Below are 20,559 nucleotides of genomic sequence, written 5' to 3'. Positions count from 1 at the left end.
CATTAAACCAGTATTGATCCCCTGGCTTTATGGTAATGGTTGAGTGGTGAATATATTGGGCCATGAGATCGCAGATTGTGCTGGAGTACATTCCACTGCTGTTGGTGGCCCATAACGCCTCATTGATGCCCAGACTCGAGTTGCTAGGTCTGTTCGAAGTCTGTCCCATTTAGCATGGTGATAGTGTCACGCAACACAATGGAGGTTATTCTCAATGTGAAGGCGAGACTTGGCCTCCATATGGACTGTGCAGTGGTTACACTTACTGATATTGTACTGAACAGGCGCATCCGTAACTGTCAAATTGGTAAGAATTGGTCCATTATATTTTTGCCTCCTGTTGGTTCTTTCACAGCCTTCTGCAGACTCTGTCTAACAGTTATATCCTTCAGGACCTGACCAGCTCAAGCCACTCTTGGTGGTGAACATTGAAATCCACCAACCAAAATACATTTTGCAACCTTTCCACCCTCAGTGCTTCCTCCATGGAGATGTACTGGTTCATCAGTTGAAGGAGGGTGCTACGTGCTAAGGTTTCTTTGCCCATGTTTAACCTGAAGCCATGAGACTTCATGCTGTCTAGAGTCAATGTTGAAGACACCCAGGGCAACTCCCCCCCCCCCGCCTGCCATTTCTGCTAGGTCTGTCCTGCCGATGAGACAGGGATAGTAATGGTGGTGACCAGGATGTTATCTGAAAGGTATGATTCTGTGAGAATGACTATGCCATGGCTTGACTAATCTGTGAGACAGCTCTCCCAATTTTGGCACTAGCCCCCAGATGTTAGTACGGCGGACTTTGCAGGGTCAACAGAGCTGTTTGTTTTGCCGTTGTCTTTTCCAGTGCCTAGGGCGATACCAGGTGGTCCATCCAATTTCATTTATTTGTTGACACTTTGTAGCAATTGATACAACTGGCTTGCTAGGCCATTTCAAAGGGAAGTTGAGAGACAACCACATTGCTGTGGGTCTGGAATCACATATAGGCCAGACCAGGTAAGGGCGGTGGATTTCCTTTCCTAAAGAACAGTAGTGAACTAGATGGGTTTTCCAAATAATCAACAATGGTTTCATGATCATTAGTAGATTTAGAATTAATTCAGATTTTTTATTGAATTCAAATTCCACCAGCTACCATGGTGGGATTTGAACCCAGATCCCTATAACATTAGCTGAGTTTTTGGATTAATAATCTAATAACAATATCACTAGGCCATTGCGTCCCCATACTGTGCATTTGTAAGTGCGGTTAGTTTCAGTTTAAAGGAAAAAATATTTAATACTCTAAATATAAAGTGTAATTTTGTATGTTAACAAAGTGTGATAGAAATAGCAGGTGAATTGATTGGTGCTAACTTCCTGGAAAGTTTTGGCATTTTTAAAATTGGAAGTAAAGCCAGTAGCCACATGTCAATGTAATATGCCACTACTAAGTTAAAGTTTATTTATTAGTCACAAGTAAGGCTTACATTAACACTGCAATGAAGTTGTTGTGAAATTCCCCTTGTCACCACAGTCCAGCACCTGTTCGGGTCAATGCACCTGACCAGCACATCTTTCAGAATGTGGGAGAAAACCAGAGCACCCAGAGGAAATCCATACAGACAAGGGGAGAACATGCAAAGTCCACAGACAGTGATCCAAGCTGGGAATCAAACCCAGGTCCCTGGCACTGTGAAGCAGCAGTGCTAACCACATGCTACTGTGTTGCCCTAGTTCTACTAGTTCAAGATATTCTCATTTGTACATGAGACTGATGTTTGTAAAGCTTGCGAGGGTGAAGTCTTTTAAATGTTGCCATCTGGATATTGCATAGGACCAGATTCAAATAAGCTGAGCGGGTTGCATAATATGAATGACCAGTTGTGTATAATTGTCCAACAAAGTTGTGGCTATAAAGTGAAACCTGCTGAATCCTGCACTTTCAATGGACTTTACAAATGGAGGCATGGAGTACAAAATCTAAGATGTTTTGCTGAATCTATATAAGACAGTTTGACCCCAGTGTGACTGATTCCCAGTTATGGGAACCCAAAAGATGTAAAGGTTTTGAAGAGGATTTAGAAGAAATTTGTTTAAATGCTCCAAGAATGAGGATTATAGAGAAGCTAGAGTTGGTACTGCACTGCCAAGAAGCCTGAGGGAATTTGATGGAGGTATGTAAAATATTGAAGGGTTTAGATAGAATCAATAGAAACTGTTTTCAACAGTTAAACGATTGATAATCAGATGGCCCAGATATAACTTAACTTGAATGGCAAAAGAACCAGAGGCAACACAAGGAAAAACATTTACACAAAGAGTGATTAGGATTTGGAATGCATTCTGTCCCTGATATTGTGGTGGATAAATAGAAAATACGTTAAATACTTGGAAAAAAAAGTTCAAAAGAAGAGTGGTGGTAGGGAGGGAGCAAATGTGTGGCAGAACAGATTGGCTTTCTCTTCAAAAGAACTGGGGCAGGCTTGATGGGCTGAATTACACCTTATTTGCTGCACTATTCTATATTACAGGACCCAAAGCGCATCACAAAGATGCTCAACAGAAGCTGTGGAGAAGGAGTGGGGTAATGAGCCTGGAAACAAGAGAAGTACAACGACCCATGATTTCCTATCCCCTGATTCCACTCCCCCCCCCCCCCCGCCCCCCACCTCCCGCCTCAGCAAAATACAGAATCAAATGAGCTAACTACCTTTTACCCAGTAACTAGTTAATATTCTCAGAGATTATAGGATTACACGAAAGTTTTATATAATCTCAAGATCATGCTGTTGTTTAAATACTGGGTAAGAAAGATGTATTGTTGATCATTGAGAATTCAGTGTCCATTTATAGGAGCAACAAATGATGTTGAGCCAAAAAAAAAATTTACACCCTTGAATGTCATAACTAAGTAAAAGATTTCAGATAAAATGGACACTGTGGCATGCATGGCCATGTCTATGTATGGGCCTTTTCCTGACCATGCAAGCATATAATGATCAGGCTCCTGAGTGAATTGAGATTGAAAGCTACTCAGTACTTCCCCAAATTTTGTCCATTCCAAGGTGGCATTTGAATCCACACCACTTAATTTTACGGTGAGAATTCAAGCCAAGTCACGTGGCTTTCCGAACTACGTTCACCATGTCACTTCCCACAATGAAGTTGGGCTGACAACCCCTTATGAATCCATGGCGATTAGCTGTAATCTACTTAATCATCATTAAACAGGTAAAAGCAAAATACCGTGGATGCTGGAATCTGAAACAAAACCAGAAAATGCTGTAAAATCTCAGCAGGTCTGAGAACGAATAAAGCCAATGTTACCCCACAACGCTGTCGGACGTGCTGAGACTTTCCAGTTTTTTTTGGTGTCTTGTTAAACAGGTAATCCTCAAAATCATAGAATCCCTACGGTGCAGGAGGCCGTGACTCCAAAGGATCTGTTGCAACCGATGGTTTGGATGCCAGCACTGGCTCTAATTCTCGGGATTTTTCCTTTAAACTATCTCTCACTCTGAATCAACAGCTTTTCTCTCCTGTGGTCTGTGTATACTAGCACATTGTTCAGGAAAAGATCGAGGTTTTTCCTAACAGAAGGGCTGCTGAGATACAAAGATAATGAAACAGCCCCATTTTGGAGTTTCGGTTCTCGATATATCACTGCATTGAGGGCGATTTCTGGAAAAGTTTTACCATCGGACGCAGTTCAAAGAGATCCTAGAATTGACAGCGGCAGAGAACGGAAGCTCTACGCTGCACACGTTACTTTGAGGCTAAGGTTGCATTAAATGACAATTTGTTTCTGAAGCAGATTCGCACTCACTTTGCGTAGTGGTTATTAGCCATTTATGAAGTGTCGGTGTTTCTCCTCCAGCGATAGAATGCGGAAGTACACGGAATGGTCGCGAAGAACTTTGATGCACTCCAAATAGGTAATGACGACCTGGGGCAAGGGGTAGCTCCGAACGGCGGTTAGAGCCGCGCGCCTGACCCCGGCATTTGAAAGGCAGCGCGAGCGGCGGTTAGAGCCGCGCGCCTGACCCCGGCATTTGAAAGGCAGCACGAGCGGCGGTTGGAGCCGCGCGCCTGACCCCGGCATTTGAAAGGCAACGCGAGTGACAGAGGCTTTTGCAGGAAAATCAGGCCCTTCATTGAGCTGGAGAAAGGGACTGGGAGTAGTCCACTAAGTGGGAAAGAAACTCCTGGGTTTGTGGAGGTCGTAGAGAGAAAAGGCCCTTACTGAATGGGGCTGGTGGGACAGAAGGCCCTTGTATGGAAAGAGTGGGGTGCGTGCCAGAGAGAAAAGCTCCTGACTGAGCAAGAAAGAAGCAGTCCTTACAAAATGGCTGAATGTGGTGGAAGAGAGGAAATGAAGAAAGCGAGATGGGAACCTGCTAAGCATTAGAATGTAGGGCAAAAATAAAAAGTGCTGGAGAAACTCAGCAGATCTGAGCATCTGTGGAGAGAGAATAGAACTGACATTTGAAGTCAGTATGATCCTTAGTCAGATCTGAGAAGCAAGAGTAAGCCATTTGGCCCCTCGAGGATGGTCTGATATTCAACTACATAATGGCTGAGCTACCTCAATGTCATTTTCCTGCACTATCCCCATAATCCTTGATATCATTTAATTGTAGGGCATTGGGGAGAGTTACAAAACAAAGAAATCTAGAGGTATACTTTCATAGCTCCTTGAAAGTGGAGATACAGGTGGACAAAGTGGTGAAGAAGTCATTCATCATGCTTGGTTTCATTGGTCAGAGCATTAAATACAGGAGTTGGAATATCTTGTTGAAGTTGTTCAAGACATTGGTAAGACCACACTTGGAATACTGTGTTCAATTCTGGTCATCCTATTGTAGAAAAAAAATTATCTTTTAAAAAAAGGGCAGCATGGACAAGTTGGGCTGAAGGGCCTGTTTTCATGCTGTAAACCTCTATGATTCTATGACTTTATTTTCTAGAAATCTGCCAATCTATGTTTGGAGCAGGCTCAATGACAGAGTGCCCACAACCATCTGGGGTAAAGAATTCCAAAGACATACCACCTTCTGAGTAAATTGATTCCTCATTTCACTCATAAATGCTCTCCCTTATTCTAAGATTACATGCCCTGGTTCCAGACCATCGTCCCAGCCAGGGGAATCATCCTGTATCTACCTTGTCAAGCCCTGTAAGGATTTTATATTTTTGAACGATATTGCTTCTTAGTCATCAAAACGGCTCAGTGTCCTTGATCTCATCTCAAGGGATAATTCCAGGGATCAGAACCTTTGTTGCCCTCCATCTATGGCAAGTATATCCTTCCTCGAATAAGGGAGCAAACTGTTTGTGATACTCTGGGTACAGTCTCATCAAGGCTCTATACAATGCAGCAAGATGTCTTTATTCTGTACTCAAATTCCCTTGCACTGAAAGCCAACATACCATTTGCCTTTCTAATTGCAGCTGTGTGTTGGCTTTTAGTGACTCATGATTAGGGACACCCTTTGAGCGTCAACTCTTTCCAATCTCTCACTATTTAAAAAAAATTCTCTGTATTTCTATTTTAGCCAGCAAAATGGACAACTTCATCTCCCCTGCCCTGCCAAGAGTGGTTCACTCCAACAGGGTTTACAACTGCTCGACCCCCGCTAGAGGGAAAAGAGGCCAGGGCGGTCCCCCCAAGAGGTCGGGTGTAAGGGAGGTGCACCTTTGGCAGTGGCAATCTGGCCTCTGGCACTGCTCAAGGGCCCACTGGGCAGTGCCAAGGGGGCAGGCCCTATTGGGGAAGGTGATTGATGGGGGTTGTCACTCTGCAAAAGAATGGCAGGCAGAGGGAGGGTGGACAGTGATCAGAGCTGGCTACCCGGGGAGGGAAATCAGCGCATGTGCAGTGGCCCAGTCAGCGCTATGCTGCTGGTCTTTTGGGTGGGAATCCCACTAAAGCACTTTGCAGTACTCAGAGTATGGGAGATTCAATCTGAAAATCCCGCTAAAAAAGTCAGTGAGAGTTATTCCCATTTTCACACAAATTGGGGACTTAGAATCTTTTGGAAGAACCCCTGCCCATATTTTTTCACATTATACTGCACCTGCCATGTTCTTGCCCACTTAAGTTAGCCTGTCTAAATCCCTTTGGAGCCTCTGCAACCTCCCCAAAACTCATATTCCTATCTAGTTTTACGTCATGAGGAAATTTGAAAACATTACCTTTAGTCCCCACATCCAAATCATTCATATAGATCAGTGGCCTCCAGACCTTTTATGCACAACATCACTTTTAGAATCTAAATGCAGCACAAGATTTACTCTTAAAAATTCAACTTTACTAAACCCCTCCCCCAAAAAATTATGCTATGCACTACAGTCACCTATTCTTAGTGTGACACCAGTGCTTGCACACAACCTGTATGTGCTGTGAAGTCTGGGTCATAGTTTGAGACGGCCAATCTCTCTCAGTCCAACCTGGACAATCTGTGTGACAAGTGCAAGAGTTGGACTTAATGCTTTTCATCTGGGAAAAAGTCATCTCACGTGTCTGGAACCAAAGGAGGTCTTCTTGAGTATGCAGGATGTCAGAAGAGGGTACTTCTGTCTGTTTACATGTCCCCAAAGTCTTTGTCCCTTGACCTAGCTTTCAGCTCTGTCATTTTGTGTGATGAGTATTCATGTGAAGTCCACTGCTTCATACAAACATCTGATAAAAGTTTGCTGTCAGTTTTTCAATGTCCATTTGAAGAAAAGAATTCGAAACAAACCTAATTATTTGTTCCAATTGTTTACTTCCTAAAACCATCCCTTAATTCCTTTTCCAATTTGTTCAAGTGTTCACAGAATTTGTTTGAGTGGAATCTTTGTTTGACTTGTTAGATTTTCTCCAGATTTGGGAAGTGCTCAGTAATTTTGTTCTTTAACTGAGAGAACCCCCACAGGTCCAATTTCAACTAGAACGCATTCACTGCACTGATCATGTCTGACAAGTCTCTGTTCCTCCCCTGCAGTTCACAATTCAGTTTGTTCAATTTTACATTTATGTCTGTAAGAAATGTCAAGCCTGGCAACCACACAAAACGGCTCACTGTATACTTCATTTTTTCTTGTTTTAAAAAAGGTGACAATTTCAGGGAGCAAATCTAAAAATCTCTGGAGGACTTTTCCTCAGCTTAACCATCTCACGTCTGCATGAAGGATTAGTTCACCATAGACAGCATCAAGCTCACTGAATAATGATTCGAACAAGAGATGTTGCAGAGCTCTGGCACAAATTGAATTGACAATCTAGACAACTGTCACTATATAAGTCAATAACCTTGCTCGCTAGCACTTGGTGGATAACAGTGGCAATTGACAAAGGAGGAGAATTCAGGATCACTTCTACGAAGTGCAACAAAGCCTGATTGACACCCAGCATTGTTGGTGCACGATCAGTTGCGATTGAAACCCATCAAGGTACATGGAGAACGTGTGAATGCCATAGAGTGTCACCCAAGGTTGGAATCAAACCCAGGTCCCTAGTAAGGCAGCAATGCTAATCACCATGCCACCTGGTGGAAATGGTAGGTTTTTTCCCCTCTTGGAGGTCCTTGGCTCCTTGCTCATCATTTTGTCTTTACCCAGCTTATTCCAAGTTTTGGCACCTGCATGAAACTCGTTGCCTGAGTTTTGTGGATTTCTGGTGCAGTTCAGCAGGCAATGAGCTACTCACTCGTCATTACAAAAGGCATAGTTTGGCAGGAAATGACAATCTTTTGAAACTCTGGAATGAAGGGCTGTGACTAGTGGCATTCACAGTAAGAAGTCTCACAACACCAGGTTAAAGTCCAACAAGTTTATTTGATAGTAAATTTGATCGTAAACTGGGTTTACTATCAAATAAACTTGTTGGACTTTAACCTGGTGTTGTGAGACTTCTTACTGTGTTACCCCAGTCCAATGCCAGCATCTCCACATCATGACTAGTGGCGTTCCTCAGGGATCAGTGCTGGGACTTTGCTGTTTGTAATATATATAAATGATTTAGAGGAAAATGTAACTGGTTTGATTAGTAATATTGCGGACGACACAAAGGTTGGTGGATTTGCAGATAGTGATGAGGCCTGTCGGAGGACACAGCAGGAAACAGATTGATGAGTGACTTGGGCAGAGAGATGGCAGATGGAGTTTAATCCGGACAAATGTGAGGTAATGCATTTTGGAAGGTCTAATAAAGATAGGAAATATATAGCAAATGACAGAACCCTTAAGAACATTGATAGGCAGAGGGATCTGAGTGTACAGGTACACAGCTCACTGAAGTGGCAATGCAAGTGGAGAAGGTAGTCAAGAAGGCATGCGGCATGTTTGCCTTCATTGGCTGGGGCATTAAGTTTAGAAACTGGCAAGTCAAATTGCAGCTCTGTAGAACCTTAGTTAGGCTGTACTTGAAATATAGGGCCCGATTTTACCATTGCATAAAACAGGCGCAAAAACTTGGTGAAGCTGGGCGCAAGGCCATTAACGTGACCAACGCCCGCGACTGCAGAGATGCCCACTTTACGAAGTCCCGAAAATGGCCGCAATCCAATTTGCACCCAAAATGGACAAAGGCAATTTAAATGCATTTGCAAACATTTCCCCCTTTCCCATCGGGTTCGCACGTCCTGCTTCAGCACAAAACAGACCTGTTCAGCAAAGATCTGTTTCGGGAGCTCCAGCTGCTGAAGAGGTAAGTTCATAGATTCCAACGGCTCTCTGATTCAGATCGATGGTGAGAGGGGAGGGAGGCAGGCCAGATCATTCTCTGCTGAGATGGGGGAGGGAGGCCAGATCATTCTCGGTGGGGGGGGGGGAGGAGCGTCAGAAGTATCTCTGGATGGGGGGTAGAGAGAACAGATCATTGCCTGGCGTTGGAGGGGAGGGGAGGGGTTGGGGACAGGGAGGAGGGTGGCCAGAGTGTTGTCTTGTGGGGGAGGAGGAGGGAGGCTATAATACTGCACATACACTTAATTAATGAAACTGTTAAAGTACTCGGCTGTGAGTATGTGAAATATACTGGGAGGGAGACCAGATGGATCTCTGGGTGGCAGGGGCAGAGGGGTCCACTGTCACTTTGCAGGCAATCGTTGGGGGGGGGGAAAGGGGGCAGAGGGTCGCGATCGGTCTAGGTAGCAGGGGGTGATGGGTGGATAAGAGAGAAAGTTATGTTGTAAGGGTGGGGGTGATATCTGTGGGGATCATCGCTCCCATTTTTTGCTCCGGGACCGCTTTATCTCCTTTTTTACAACCTGGGAGCAACGTGACAGGAGTGCGATTTTCAAACTTCTTTTCCTCTCTGTATATGCGCAGTTCAGAGCTCCGATTGCTTCAGGTGCGATAAGCCCTGCCCACAGCACAATTCAGACCCACAATTTTTTTAATGCTAAGTGCGTATGGGAGCACCTGAAAGCAGATTTCAGTGGATCTGAATTGTGCCCAAATTCAGCACTTAGAATGAAAATGATAAAATCGGGCCCATATTGTTCAATTCTGGTCGTCACACTACCAGAAGGATTTGGAGATTTTGGTAAAAGGTACAGAAAAGATTTACCAGGATGTGCCTGGTATGGAAGACATTAACTATGAAAAGAGTTTGGAGAAATTTGGTTTGTTCTCACTGGAATGATGGAGTTTGAGGAGCGACCTGATAGAAGTCTATGAGATTATGACGGTCATGGACAGTCTGGATAGTCAGAAGCTTTTTCCCAGGGTGGAAGAGTCACTTACTAGGGGGCATAAATTTAAGGCGCGATGGGCAGAGCCCCAAAAGCTAGTGGTATTTGATACCAAATAAACCTGTTGGACTTTAACCTGGTATTGTGAGAATAAAAAAGACTTTTATTTTCTATGATGCAGAGCAACACCAGCAGTGTGCGTTCAGTTCCCATATTGGCTGAAGTTATTCATGAAGGCCTGCCTTCTCAACCTTGCCTTCATCTGAGATATGGTGCTCCTCAGGTTAAAATCATCGCCAGTCAGTCTCCCCCTCAAAAGGAGAGCAGCCTATGGTCATCTGGGACTATGGTGACTTTACCTTTATTTGTAGAGGCTGACTGGCTTTTTTTCATTTCATGTTAATCTGATTTTTGGGAGAACTTTACTAGATAAGAGAGCTCTGAATGAGACCCATTTGAAAGAATTGTAAAAAAAAACAAATTTGGTATCATTTTAAATTTCTTAAAGAAAATTAATGGGTAGGCTGTGTGATTTTCACGAAAAAAAATGTTGAGTGCAAATAAAGTTTTGCAGTTGGAGGTAAATAACTGCCTCCACCAAACTGAACGTCTTGCCTCTAATACAGCCATGATGCTGTCCAAACAATTTGCTCGTGCTGTTCCTTTTTTATTCATTCTGCTTTGAAGTCGTTATCATTATGTTGTTAATCATTTTATCTGCTCATCCAAGCTACGTTAAGTTGCATTTTTGTGATTTTATCCAGTATTACTTTGTTCAGTTCAGTTCCAATTCTTTCTGTATTGCATCATTTCTTAGAATTTGTTATTTTGAATTCTTTAGTTTATTCATTTATGTGGGTGTTACTGGCTAAACCAGCATTTCTTGCCCATCCCGAATTACCCTTGAGAAGATAGTGGTGAGCTGCCTTCCTGAACCATTGCAGTCCATATGGTGTAGGTACACTCAATGTGCTGTCCGGGAGTTTGAGGATTTTGACAGCAACAGTGAAGTAACGGCGATATTGCTCTAAGTCAGGATGGTGAGTGGTTTGGAGGGGAACTTCCAGGTGGTAGTATTCAGATGTGTCTGCTGTCTTGGGCCTTCTGGATGGTAGTGGTTTATTTATTTGTTAGCCACAAGTAAGGCTTACGTTAACATTGCAATGAAGTTACTGTGAAATTCCCCTAGTCACCACAGTCCGGCACTTGTTTGGGTCAATGCAACTAGCCAGCACATCTTTCAGAATGTGTGAGGAAACTGGAACACCCGGGAGAAACCCACACAGACACAGGAGAACGTGCAAACTCCACACAGATAGTGACCCAAGCTAGGAATCAAATCCTGGTCCCTGGCATTGTGAAGCAGCAGTGCTAAATGGTAAAAAAATTGCAGGATGCTGCTGTGCAGAGGGATCAGTGCATGAATCACAAAAAGTTGGTTTGCAAGTGCAGCAGCTAATTAAGAAGGCAAATGGAATTTTGTCCTTCGTTGCTAGAGGAATGAAGTTTAAAAACAGCGAGGCTATGTTGCAGCTATATAAGGAACTGGTGAGACCACAGAAGAGTACTGTGCATAGTTTTGGTTTACTTGAGAAATGATATACTGGCACTGGAGAGGGTGCTGAGGAGATTCACTAGGTTGATTCTGTAGTTGAGAGGGTTAGCTTGTGAGGAGAGACTTAGTAGACTGGGGCTACGCTCATTGGAGTTCAGAAGAATGAGGGGAGATCTTATAAAGACATATAAGATTGTGAAGGGAATAGATAAGATAGAAGCAGGGAAGTTGTTTCCACTGGCAGGTGAAACTAGAACTAGGGGACATGGCCTCAAAATAAGGGGAAGCAGATTTAGAGCTGAGTTGAGGAGGAGCTTCTTCACCCAAAGTGTTGTGAATCTGTGGAATTCCCTGCCCAGTGAAGCAGTTGAAGCTAAATCATCGAACGTTTTTAAGGCAAGGATAGATAAATTTTTGAACAGTAAAGGAATTAAGGGCGATGGTGAGTAGGCGGGTAAGTCGAGCTGAGTCCACAAAAAGATCAGTCATGATCTTACTGAATGGCGGAGCAGGCCCGAGGGTCCAGATGGCCTACTCCTGCTCCAAGGTTTTACATTCTTATGTTCTAACCACTGTGCTACCATAGCACCCACACTGTGCTACCATGCCACCCACTAGTTACACTGTGTAACTGCACCGCCCACATTGCTACTATGCCCCAGTGGTCATGCATTTGGAAGTTGCTGCCCGAATAGCCTTGGTAAGTTCCTGTAGTGCATCTTGTAGATAGTACACACTGTTGCCATTATTCATCAATGGTGGAGGAATGAATATTTGTGGAAGGGATGCCAATCAAGTGAATTACATTGTCCTGGATCATGTCATGCTTCTCAAAATGCTTAGGTTATGTCTAAAGTAGCATGGTAGCAAAGTGGTTAGCACCACTGCCTTACAGCGCCAGAGACCCAGGTTCAGTTTCCAGCTTGGTTCATTGAATGGAGTTTGCACGTTCTTCCTGTGTCTGCATGGGTTTCCTTCGGGTGCTCCAATTTCCAACCACAGTCTGAAACATGTGTTGGTTAGGTGCATTGGCCATACTATTATTCTCCCTCTGTGTTCCCGAACAGGTGCCAAAGTGTGGCGACTAGAGGATTTTCACATTAACCCCATTGTGGTGTTAATGTAAGCCTATTTGTGACACAAAGAAATAAATTTTAAAAATACTTTAAAAGTAGTCAATTTGCTGTTAGCAATCATTGATTTGCCACAGTATGTTGAAATGTACAATATTTGCTTATATTTAGTTTGCACTACAAAATTATTTATGTTCCATATCATATATACACATTTTTTTCTGTTTGTTTATTTTTCATTTTATATAAATCCAGACTGTTATGGAGACAATTGTGGATTTGAGCCTTATTGTTTGCTTTCAATTTTTATTAGTTTTTCTGTGGAGCATAAATGAAATTAAATTGCTGCTCAATTCTGTACACGCTCAAGAAACACTACTTTTCACTGTATGCTAATATATGTGGCAATAATAAATCAAATCAAAAAGGATTTGTGAGAAGTGAAATGAAGGAATAGTTTCTGAGCAGCTCTCTGTCTTTTTCTCCAGAATGGCAGCCAATCCAAGAACATTTGCAGATATTCAGAGAACTGTTCTCACCGCTCATAAAACATCCACAACTGAAAACAAAATGTCCTTTTACGATAGTTGGTCTGAACTCTATGAACAGGTAATGTAACAAGGGAATTGTGTGGCTTTTCAAGAAAAGGAATCATAAAAACAAAACATATGGGCAGGATTTGGCCATTTAGTCCCTTGAGCCTGCTTCACCATACTATAAGATCATGGGTAATCTTTTAGCTTCAACATCCCATACTTTCCATTTATCTCTGATTCCTTTATACTCAATGACTGGGTATCCAACACTCCCAGTAATAGAGAATTCTAATGATTCACAACATTTTCAATGATATATTTGCTCCTCATCTTAGTCCTATGTTGACGCTATAATTAAGAAAACCCGCCAACGCATTTACTTTCTCAGAAGACTAAGGAAATTTGGCTGGTCTGCTGCGACTCTCACCAACTTTTACAGATGCATCGTAGAAAGCATTCTTTCTGGATGCATCACAGCTTTGTATGGCTCCTGCTCTAAGACCTCAAAAAAACTATAAAGGGTCGTGAACAAAGCCCAGTCCATCATGCAAACCAGCCTTCCACTCAATGATGCTGTCTACAGTTCCTACTGCCTTGGGAAAAGCAACCAGCAATAAAGGACCCCAGGAACCTCAGACATATTCTCTTCCACCTTCTTCCTTTGGAAGAAAGATGCAAAAGTCTGACGTTACGTACCAGCTGACTTAAGAACAGCTTCTTCTCTGCTGCCATCAGACTTTTGAAAGGCCCTACCTCGTTAAGTTGATCTTTCTTTACACCCTAGCTATGAATGTAATTCTGTAATTCTGCACCTTCTCCTTATCTATGGTATACTTTGTCTGTATAGTGCTCTAGAAACAATACTTTTCACTGTTTATTAATACACGCGACAATAATAAATCAAACCAAAATCTAATCTAATCCTAAAAGGCCAACCCTTTATTTTGAGACTTTGATCTCTACTTACAAATTCTCCACTTAGGGAAAACATCCTCCCAGTATCTACCCTTTCGAGGCCCTTAAGAATTTCATGTTTCAGAGATCCCCTCTCGCTTTTCTAAACTCTGTAACATATAGGCACAGTTCACTCAATCTCTCATAGGACAATCCATTCATCCCAGGAATTAACCTAGTGAACTTTTGCTCCCCCTAAGGCAAGTGTATCCTTCCGTATTAAGGAGACCAAAACTGTATATGGCATTCCATGTGATCTCATCCTGTGCCAAGAAGGATAGTTACAGGAACCTTTTAGTTTTATAAGATGAGTAGCAGGATAGAAAAAGTAAATATAAAAAATGGAAAATCCCAATTTTTGTTGTATGAAGGACACATCTTGGGCAGATAAAAACGTATTCATAGAATGGAATAACAGAAATCAGTTACTGGGACAGATGGTTATGACCAGGACTCAAATTATTTAAGAAATAGATAGCTGTCATAATGGACAGATGTTCTGAAAGGCTGAGAATACATAAACTGAATTACTACCTTCATCTGAACTGGCTGTTTTTTCAATTGTTTCTGCTGCAGGATGTGATGCTTCTGGATTATCGTGCTCCTGTCTTGGTTGCAGAAACTCTAGCAGCAGTAATGCCAGAAGACCGTGACCAAGCTCTGGTCCTGGATGTAGCCTGTGGAACAGGATTAGTCACTACACAGGTTGCTACATTATTAGGGAGCAGTTCTTTAATTCTTACCACATTTTGGTGTTTTTTAATCTTCCTTTATGTGTCACCTGGTTGCTTCTGATTTTCAATGTTAAACCTGTAATATAGATCACAAGTTTTCAAGTTGAGGCACTCAAATGACAGGAAAGGTCCCTGAGGCATCAATTTTCTGATTTATTAGCATATTGGCAGAAACCAATAGCATTAAAATGAGTATACTCAACCAATTACATCATTGCATCCACCCCTCCCAAACTATCCCCATGCCATTCCATCCTTCCTCTGCCACCCTTCTGATGACAACCCCATCCATGCCTTTCCATCCTTTCTACAAAAAATTTGCAGTCAAATTAGTATTCTTGGCCAATTGTTATCTGTTCCTTCCATAACGATTTTATCCTTCACATGCCTGTCATTTCATATATACGTATAACATACCCTTTTAATCGGTGTACAACGGCCCTGACCATCATCCCTGTACTCATGCATATTATGTGGAGATGCCGGTGTTAGACTGGGGTAAACACAGTAAGTTGGCATAAAGTACATCAAATCATTGATTTCAGAATTCTTGAATCCTTCAATCACTTCTAGTTTCCCTATTTCCATAACCACCACCTGTCCTACAAGAACTCTGAATTCTTTCAACTCTTTCTCCATTCCTTTTACTCCTATGTTAGTGGCATTGCCTTGAATGTTATAGTCCCTATATTCTGCAATTCCATCCCTGAACCTGTCCATCTTATTTTCTTCATTTAAATCTCTTTTAGTCACTAATCTTAAGGTCCCTTAATTTTTCTTATTGCACTCCTTAGAAGTAGATGGGTTTTTTCTACAATAAAGGCACTATGTAAATATAATTCATTGTACGATTATACAAATAATTCTCCAATGAAAGCACAACTTTTGAGTGGTGCACTTTTTTGAACAGGAGTGCATTATTATTTTCAGAAAGATTCCCACACAAGAAGTTGAAAATCAGTTGTGTGAATTGCCTAGCACTTAGGGCATCAGTGAAACATATAACTTTTTGGAAGAAATGCCCCTGATATGGTCTCTTCTGTGCTATACATTTTTCACTGATTTCTAAGTGTCGAATTTGCAGGAAAACTGGTAGATGATGCTTTTTTTTCGGTGGGAGTTCACACTGGAATCACCCACACTCTGTGCAATGCAGAGGTCACCAGTGTGATTATCATGAAATTTCAGGAGACAGGACCTGTTCACACTGGGCAGGGCCTATTCACACAACCAGCAGGTCTCTGCACGTGCACAGTGGCCCTGAACTGTCAGCCTCTGGTTTGCTGGTCAGCTCAATCGCTGACACCCGCAGTGCAGATGCCCCCCCGACCCGATCGCACACTTCCTCCTATTCCTGGGCTAGCCTCGACCACCCACCATCCCAGATGGTCCCAATCTCCAGTAAACCCCCCCCCCCCCACTCAGCAGTCCCAACCTTCCCCCACCCCCAGCCCACCACGATCATTGTCCTGCTTCCTGTCATCTTTGATCCCCACGCAGAGTGGCAGCGGGTTTCCCCACCTCTAATTGCCTCACCCCTATAAGCACTACCCCCTTGGTGCTGCCTGATGTCTAGTGGGCAGTGCCAAGGTGCCCCTTGGATATGGGCACTTTGCCCCTTTGGAGTGCCGGAGAGAACAGGCTGGCACTAATAGGGTGCCAGTGCCGGGGGTGGGGGGGGGGCAAACCTTTGGGGGGTCCCAAGACCACCCCCTTCACTTCAGCAGAGTCAGACCACTAGCCCCCCAACAGTTGGGGGGTGAGAGATGCTAACCATTTCCCGTGATAGATTGACAACCAATGTTAATTATAAACTCATCGATTCCCACTGCTACCTCAACTACAGCTCCTAACACCCTAGTCCTTGTAAGGACTCCATCTCATTCTCTCAGTTTCTGCACGCCCATCGCATCTGCTATTTTCTCCAACTCCAGAACAATGCTACCACAAAATGTATCAATCACCATCAGCATTCTGCAGGGACTACACCCTCAGTGACATCCTGGTTCACTCCTCCATTTTGTTTAATTACTTAATGATAGAACATAGAAAAACTACAGCACAAACAGGCCCTTCGGCCCACAAGTTGCACCGATCATATCCCTACCTACTAGGCTTACCTGTAGCCCTCAATCCTATTAAGTTCCACGTACTCATCCAGAAGTCTCTTAAAAGACCCTATCGAATTTGCCTCCACCACCACCGACGGCGGCCAGTTCCACTCACCCACCACCCTCTGGGTGAAAAACTTACCCCTGACGTCTCTCTACCTACTCCCCTCGTAGCAAACATTTCATGGGAAAAAGCCTCTGAGAATCCACCCAATTGATACTTCTCAACATCTTATACACCTCTATCAGGTCACCTCTCATCCTTCATCTCTCCAAGGAGAAAAGACCGAGCTCCCTCAACCTATCCTCATAAGGCATGCCGCCCAATCCAGGCAACATCCTTGTAAATCTCCTCTGCACCCTTTCAATAGCTTCCACATCCCTCCTGTAATGAGGCAACCAGAACTGAGCACAGTACTCCAAGTGTGGTCTGACTAGGGTCTTATAATATTATTCAACTCAATTAATAGTTCAGAACATACTTCATTTAGTGGAGCACAGTTTACACCATTTAACGTAGAAAGCCAAGTCCGCTTGTACAAAATTAGGGCATTTTACTTCAGTGTTTCATGTCACTTGAGCCCTTCCATTTTTAACTGAATTGTGAGATTTGTATGCTTTCTCCATTGGAAATCACACATGAAGCAACTTAGTTATTTACAGATCAGACCTGTGACATTAGCTATTTCTTCTGCTGCGTACTTCAACCATGTGTAAAATCTTGTATACTAGACGGAACAGAACTAATTATGAATTTTCTGATGTGATGCAGCACACACACTACACAGTACCACTGAAAAAAAAGACATTTAACTTTCTCTGTTTTGGCAAATACCACTTTTGACTTTGTTGTGTGAAAACAAGTTACTGCATTTCCTGCATTATAACAGTGATTACTCTCCAAAAGTACTTAATTGGATGTGAAAAACTGGGGCATGAAGTCACGGAAGATGCTATATATAAATGCACCTTTTTTATCTAATCAGGTAGCAGGATGTCAAATATCTGCTCTAATATATGGTCGAATTTCTGGTACAGATGGAGGGTGAGAAAGTAGGGTCCCAAACCAGTGTCCTCTGCTTGAACAGAGGAGAGTACAACTGGATGAGGGCAGAATTGGCCCTAATGTAGACTGGGAGTGCAGATTGGTTGGTAGGACAGCTGAGGAACAGTGGAAGATTTTTAAGGAAACTTTTTTCAGTACTCAGCAAAAATATATTCCGGTGATAAAGAAGGACTGTAAGAAAAGGGATAACCAGCCATGGATAACAAAGGAAATAAAGACGAGCATTAAATTAAAAATTGATGCGTACAGAGTGGCCAAAAATAGTGGGGAATTAAAAGATTGGGAAAGCTTTAAAAAACTACAAAGAATGACTAAGAAAGCGATAAAGAAAGGAAAGATAGATTATGAAACTAAACTAGCTCAAAATATAAAAAATGATAGTAAAAGTTTTTACAAATATATGAAAAGGAAGAGAGTGGCTAGAGTGAATGTTGGACCCTTGGAGGACGAGAGGGGGGATTTAATAGTGGAAATGAGGAAATGGCTGAGACTTTAAGTTTTTTGTGTTGGTCTTCATGGTGGAGGACACAAATAGCTTAATATTAACGATCGAGGGTTGGTAGGAAGTGAGGTCCTTAATACAATTACTGTTACTAAAGAGGTAGTGCTTGGTAGACTAATGGGACTGAAGGTAGACAAGTCCCCTGGCCCAGATGGAATGCATCTCAGGGTACTGAGAGAAATGGCAGAAGTAATAGCAGATGCGTTAGTAGTTATTTATCAAAATTCGCTGGATTCTGGGGAAGTGCCGGTTGATTGGAAAACAGCTGCTGTTATGCCACTGTTTAAAAAAGGAAGTAGACAAAAGGCGGGTAACTACAGGCCGGTTAGCTTAATGTCCATAATTGGGAAAATGCTGGAATCCATCATTAAAGAAGAAATAGCAGGACACTTGGAAAAGAATGGTTCGATCAAGCAGACGCAGCATGGATTTATGAAGGGGAAGTCGTGTTTGACGAATTACTGAATTTTTCTGAAGATGTGATTAGAGCAGTTGACAGAGGGGAACCAGTGGATGTGGTGTTTTTAGATTTCCAGAAGGTGTTTGGTAAGGTGCCTCACAAAAGGTTGCTGCAGAAGATTAGGGTACACAGAGTTGGGGGTAAAGTGTTAGCGTGGACTGAGGATTGGCTATCTAACAGGAAGCAGAAAGTTGGAATAAATGGGTGCTTTTCTGGTTGGCAGTTGGTGACTAGTGACATGCCGCAGGGACTGGTGCTGGGGCCTCAACTGTTTATCATATACATAGACGATCTGGAGGAGGGGACTGAGTGTATGATAACAAAGTTTACTGATGACACGAAGATGAGTGGAAAAGCGAATTGCGTGGAGGACGCGGAAAGTCTGCAGAGAGATTTGGATAGGCTGAGTGAGTGGGCAAGGATATGGCAGATGGAGTATAACATTGGCAAATGTGAGGTTATCCACTTTGGAAGAAATAATAGTAAAATGGAATATTATTTAAATGGTGAAAAATTACAACATGCTACTGTGCAGAGGGACCTGGGGGTCCTTGTGCATGAATCGCAAAAACTCAGTCTGCAAGTGCAGCAGGTGATCAAGAAGGCGAATGGAATGTTGGCCTTTATCACGAGGGAGATAGAATATAAAAGCAGGGCGATCTTGCTGCAACTGTACAAGGCACTGGTGAGACCGCAGCTAGAGTACTCTGTGCAATTTTGGTCCCCTCATTTGCGAAAGGATATATTGGCCTTGGAGGGAGTACAAAGAAGATTCACCAGGTTGATACCGGAGTTGCAGAGGTTAGCTTATGAGGAGAGATTGAGTAGATTGGGCCTGTACTCGGTGGAGTTTAGAAGGCTGAGGGGTGATCTTATAGAGACATATAAGGTAGTGAAGGGGCTAGATAGGGTAGAGGCAGAGAGATTCTTTCCAATTAGAAAGGAAACCAGAACTAGAGGGCACAGCCTCAAAATAAGGGGGAGGGGGTCAGTTTAGAACAGAGTTGAGGAGGAACTTCTTTTCTCAGAGGGTAGTGAATCTCTGGAATTCTCTGCCCATTGAAGTGGTGGAGGCTACCTCGATGAATATGTTTAAGTCACGGGTCGAAAGAGTTCTGATCGATAAGGGAAATAAGGATTATGGGGAGCAGGCGGGTAAGTGGAACTGATCCACTTCAGATCAGCCATGATCTTATTGAATGGTGGGGCAGGCTCGAGGGGCTAGATGGCCTACTCCTGCTATTTCTTATGTTCTTACGTTCTTAATTCATCATGCGTAAATTAAAACATTGCAGTTTGGTACAAGTCATTTGTGTCACAAAAACTTATTTATTTTTGTCTAGCTGCAGAGACTTGGATTTTGTAACTTTCATGGAGTGGATGGCAGTGAAGGAATGTTGGAATTAGCACGGTCTAAATCAGTGTACCAAACCCTCCAGAAATGTATTTTGGATACAGAGTTGCTTCCAGCATCTTCAGGTAACTGAATAACGAAAGTCACACATTCCTGTCTGAGACTTCCAATTATTTTGATCTTTGTTTTTTTAAGAAGTATGAGTTATTCTTTTCTAATTGTTGCTCAAGTTAAATACATTGCCATTTTTCAGTGTTCTCAGGGCATAATTAAAGCATAGAAACATAGAAAATAAATGCAGGAGTAGGCCATTCAGCCCTTTGAACCAGCACCACCATTAAATATGATCATGGCTGACCATACACTTTCAGTTATCCCATTCCTGCTTTCTCTCCATACCCCTTGATCCCTTTAGCCACAACAGCCATGTCCAGCTCCTGCTTGAACATATCTAACAAACTGGCCCCAACAGTTTTCTATGGTAGAGAATTCCACATGTTCACAACTCTCTGAGTGAAGAAATTCTTGCTTATGTCAGTCCTGAATGACTTGCCCCTTA

At 42.8% G+C, this 20,559-nt stretch overlaps 1 protein-coding gene across 7 annotated transcripts in view; it reads left to right on the top strand.

Moving 5' to 3' along the window:
• Window positions 1-2,707: 2,707 nt before the first annotated feature.
• mettl27 (methyltransferase like 27) overlaps window positions 2,708-20,559 on the top strand; it is a 62,727-nt gene continuing 44,875 nt past the window's right edge. For 4 of the 7 annotated variants that reach the window (XR_013889283.1, XR_013889282.1, XM_080210531.1 and 1 more), the window contains exons 1-4: window positions 3,225-3,916; window positions 12,772-12,892; window positions 14,350-14,478; window positions 19,990-20,125. Coding sequence is in view for 5 of the 7 variants with exons in the window: in XM_080210531.1 (XP_080066657.1) it covers window positions 12,773-12,892; window positions 14,350-14,478; window positions 19,990-20,125 (385 nt within the window). In the remaining 2 variants the exon portion in view is untranslated. The other 3 variants (XM_080210528.1, XM_080210529.1, XM_080210530.1) reach the window with 3 other exon arrangements.

The sequence above is a fragment of the Carcharhinus amblyrhynchos genome, chromosome 23 (assembly GCF_965287045.1).
Source record: "Carcharhinus amblyrhynchos chromosome 23, sCarAmb.v2.hapA, whole genome shotgun sequence".
NCBI classification, from domain to species: domain Eukaryota; kingdom Metazoa; phylum Chordata; class Chondrichthyes; order Carcharhiniformes; family Carcharhinidae; genus Carcharhinus; species Carcharhinus amblyrhynchos.
The sequence above is the reverse complement of the archived record's forward strand: the minus strand, read 5'-3'. Positions and strand labels throughout refer to the sequence as shown.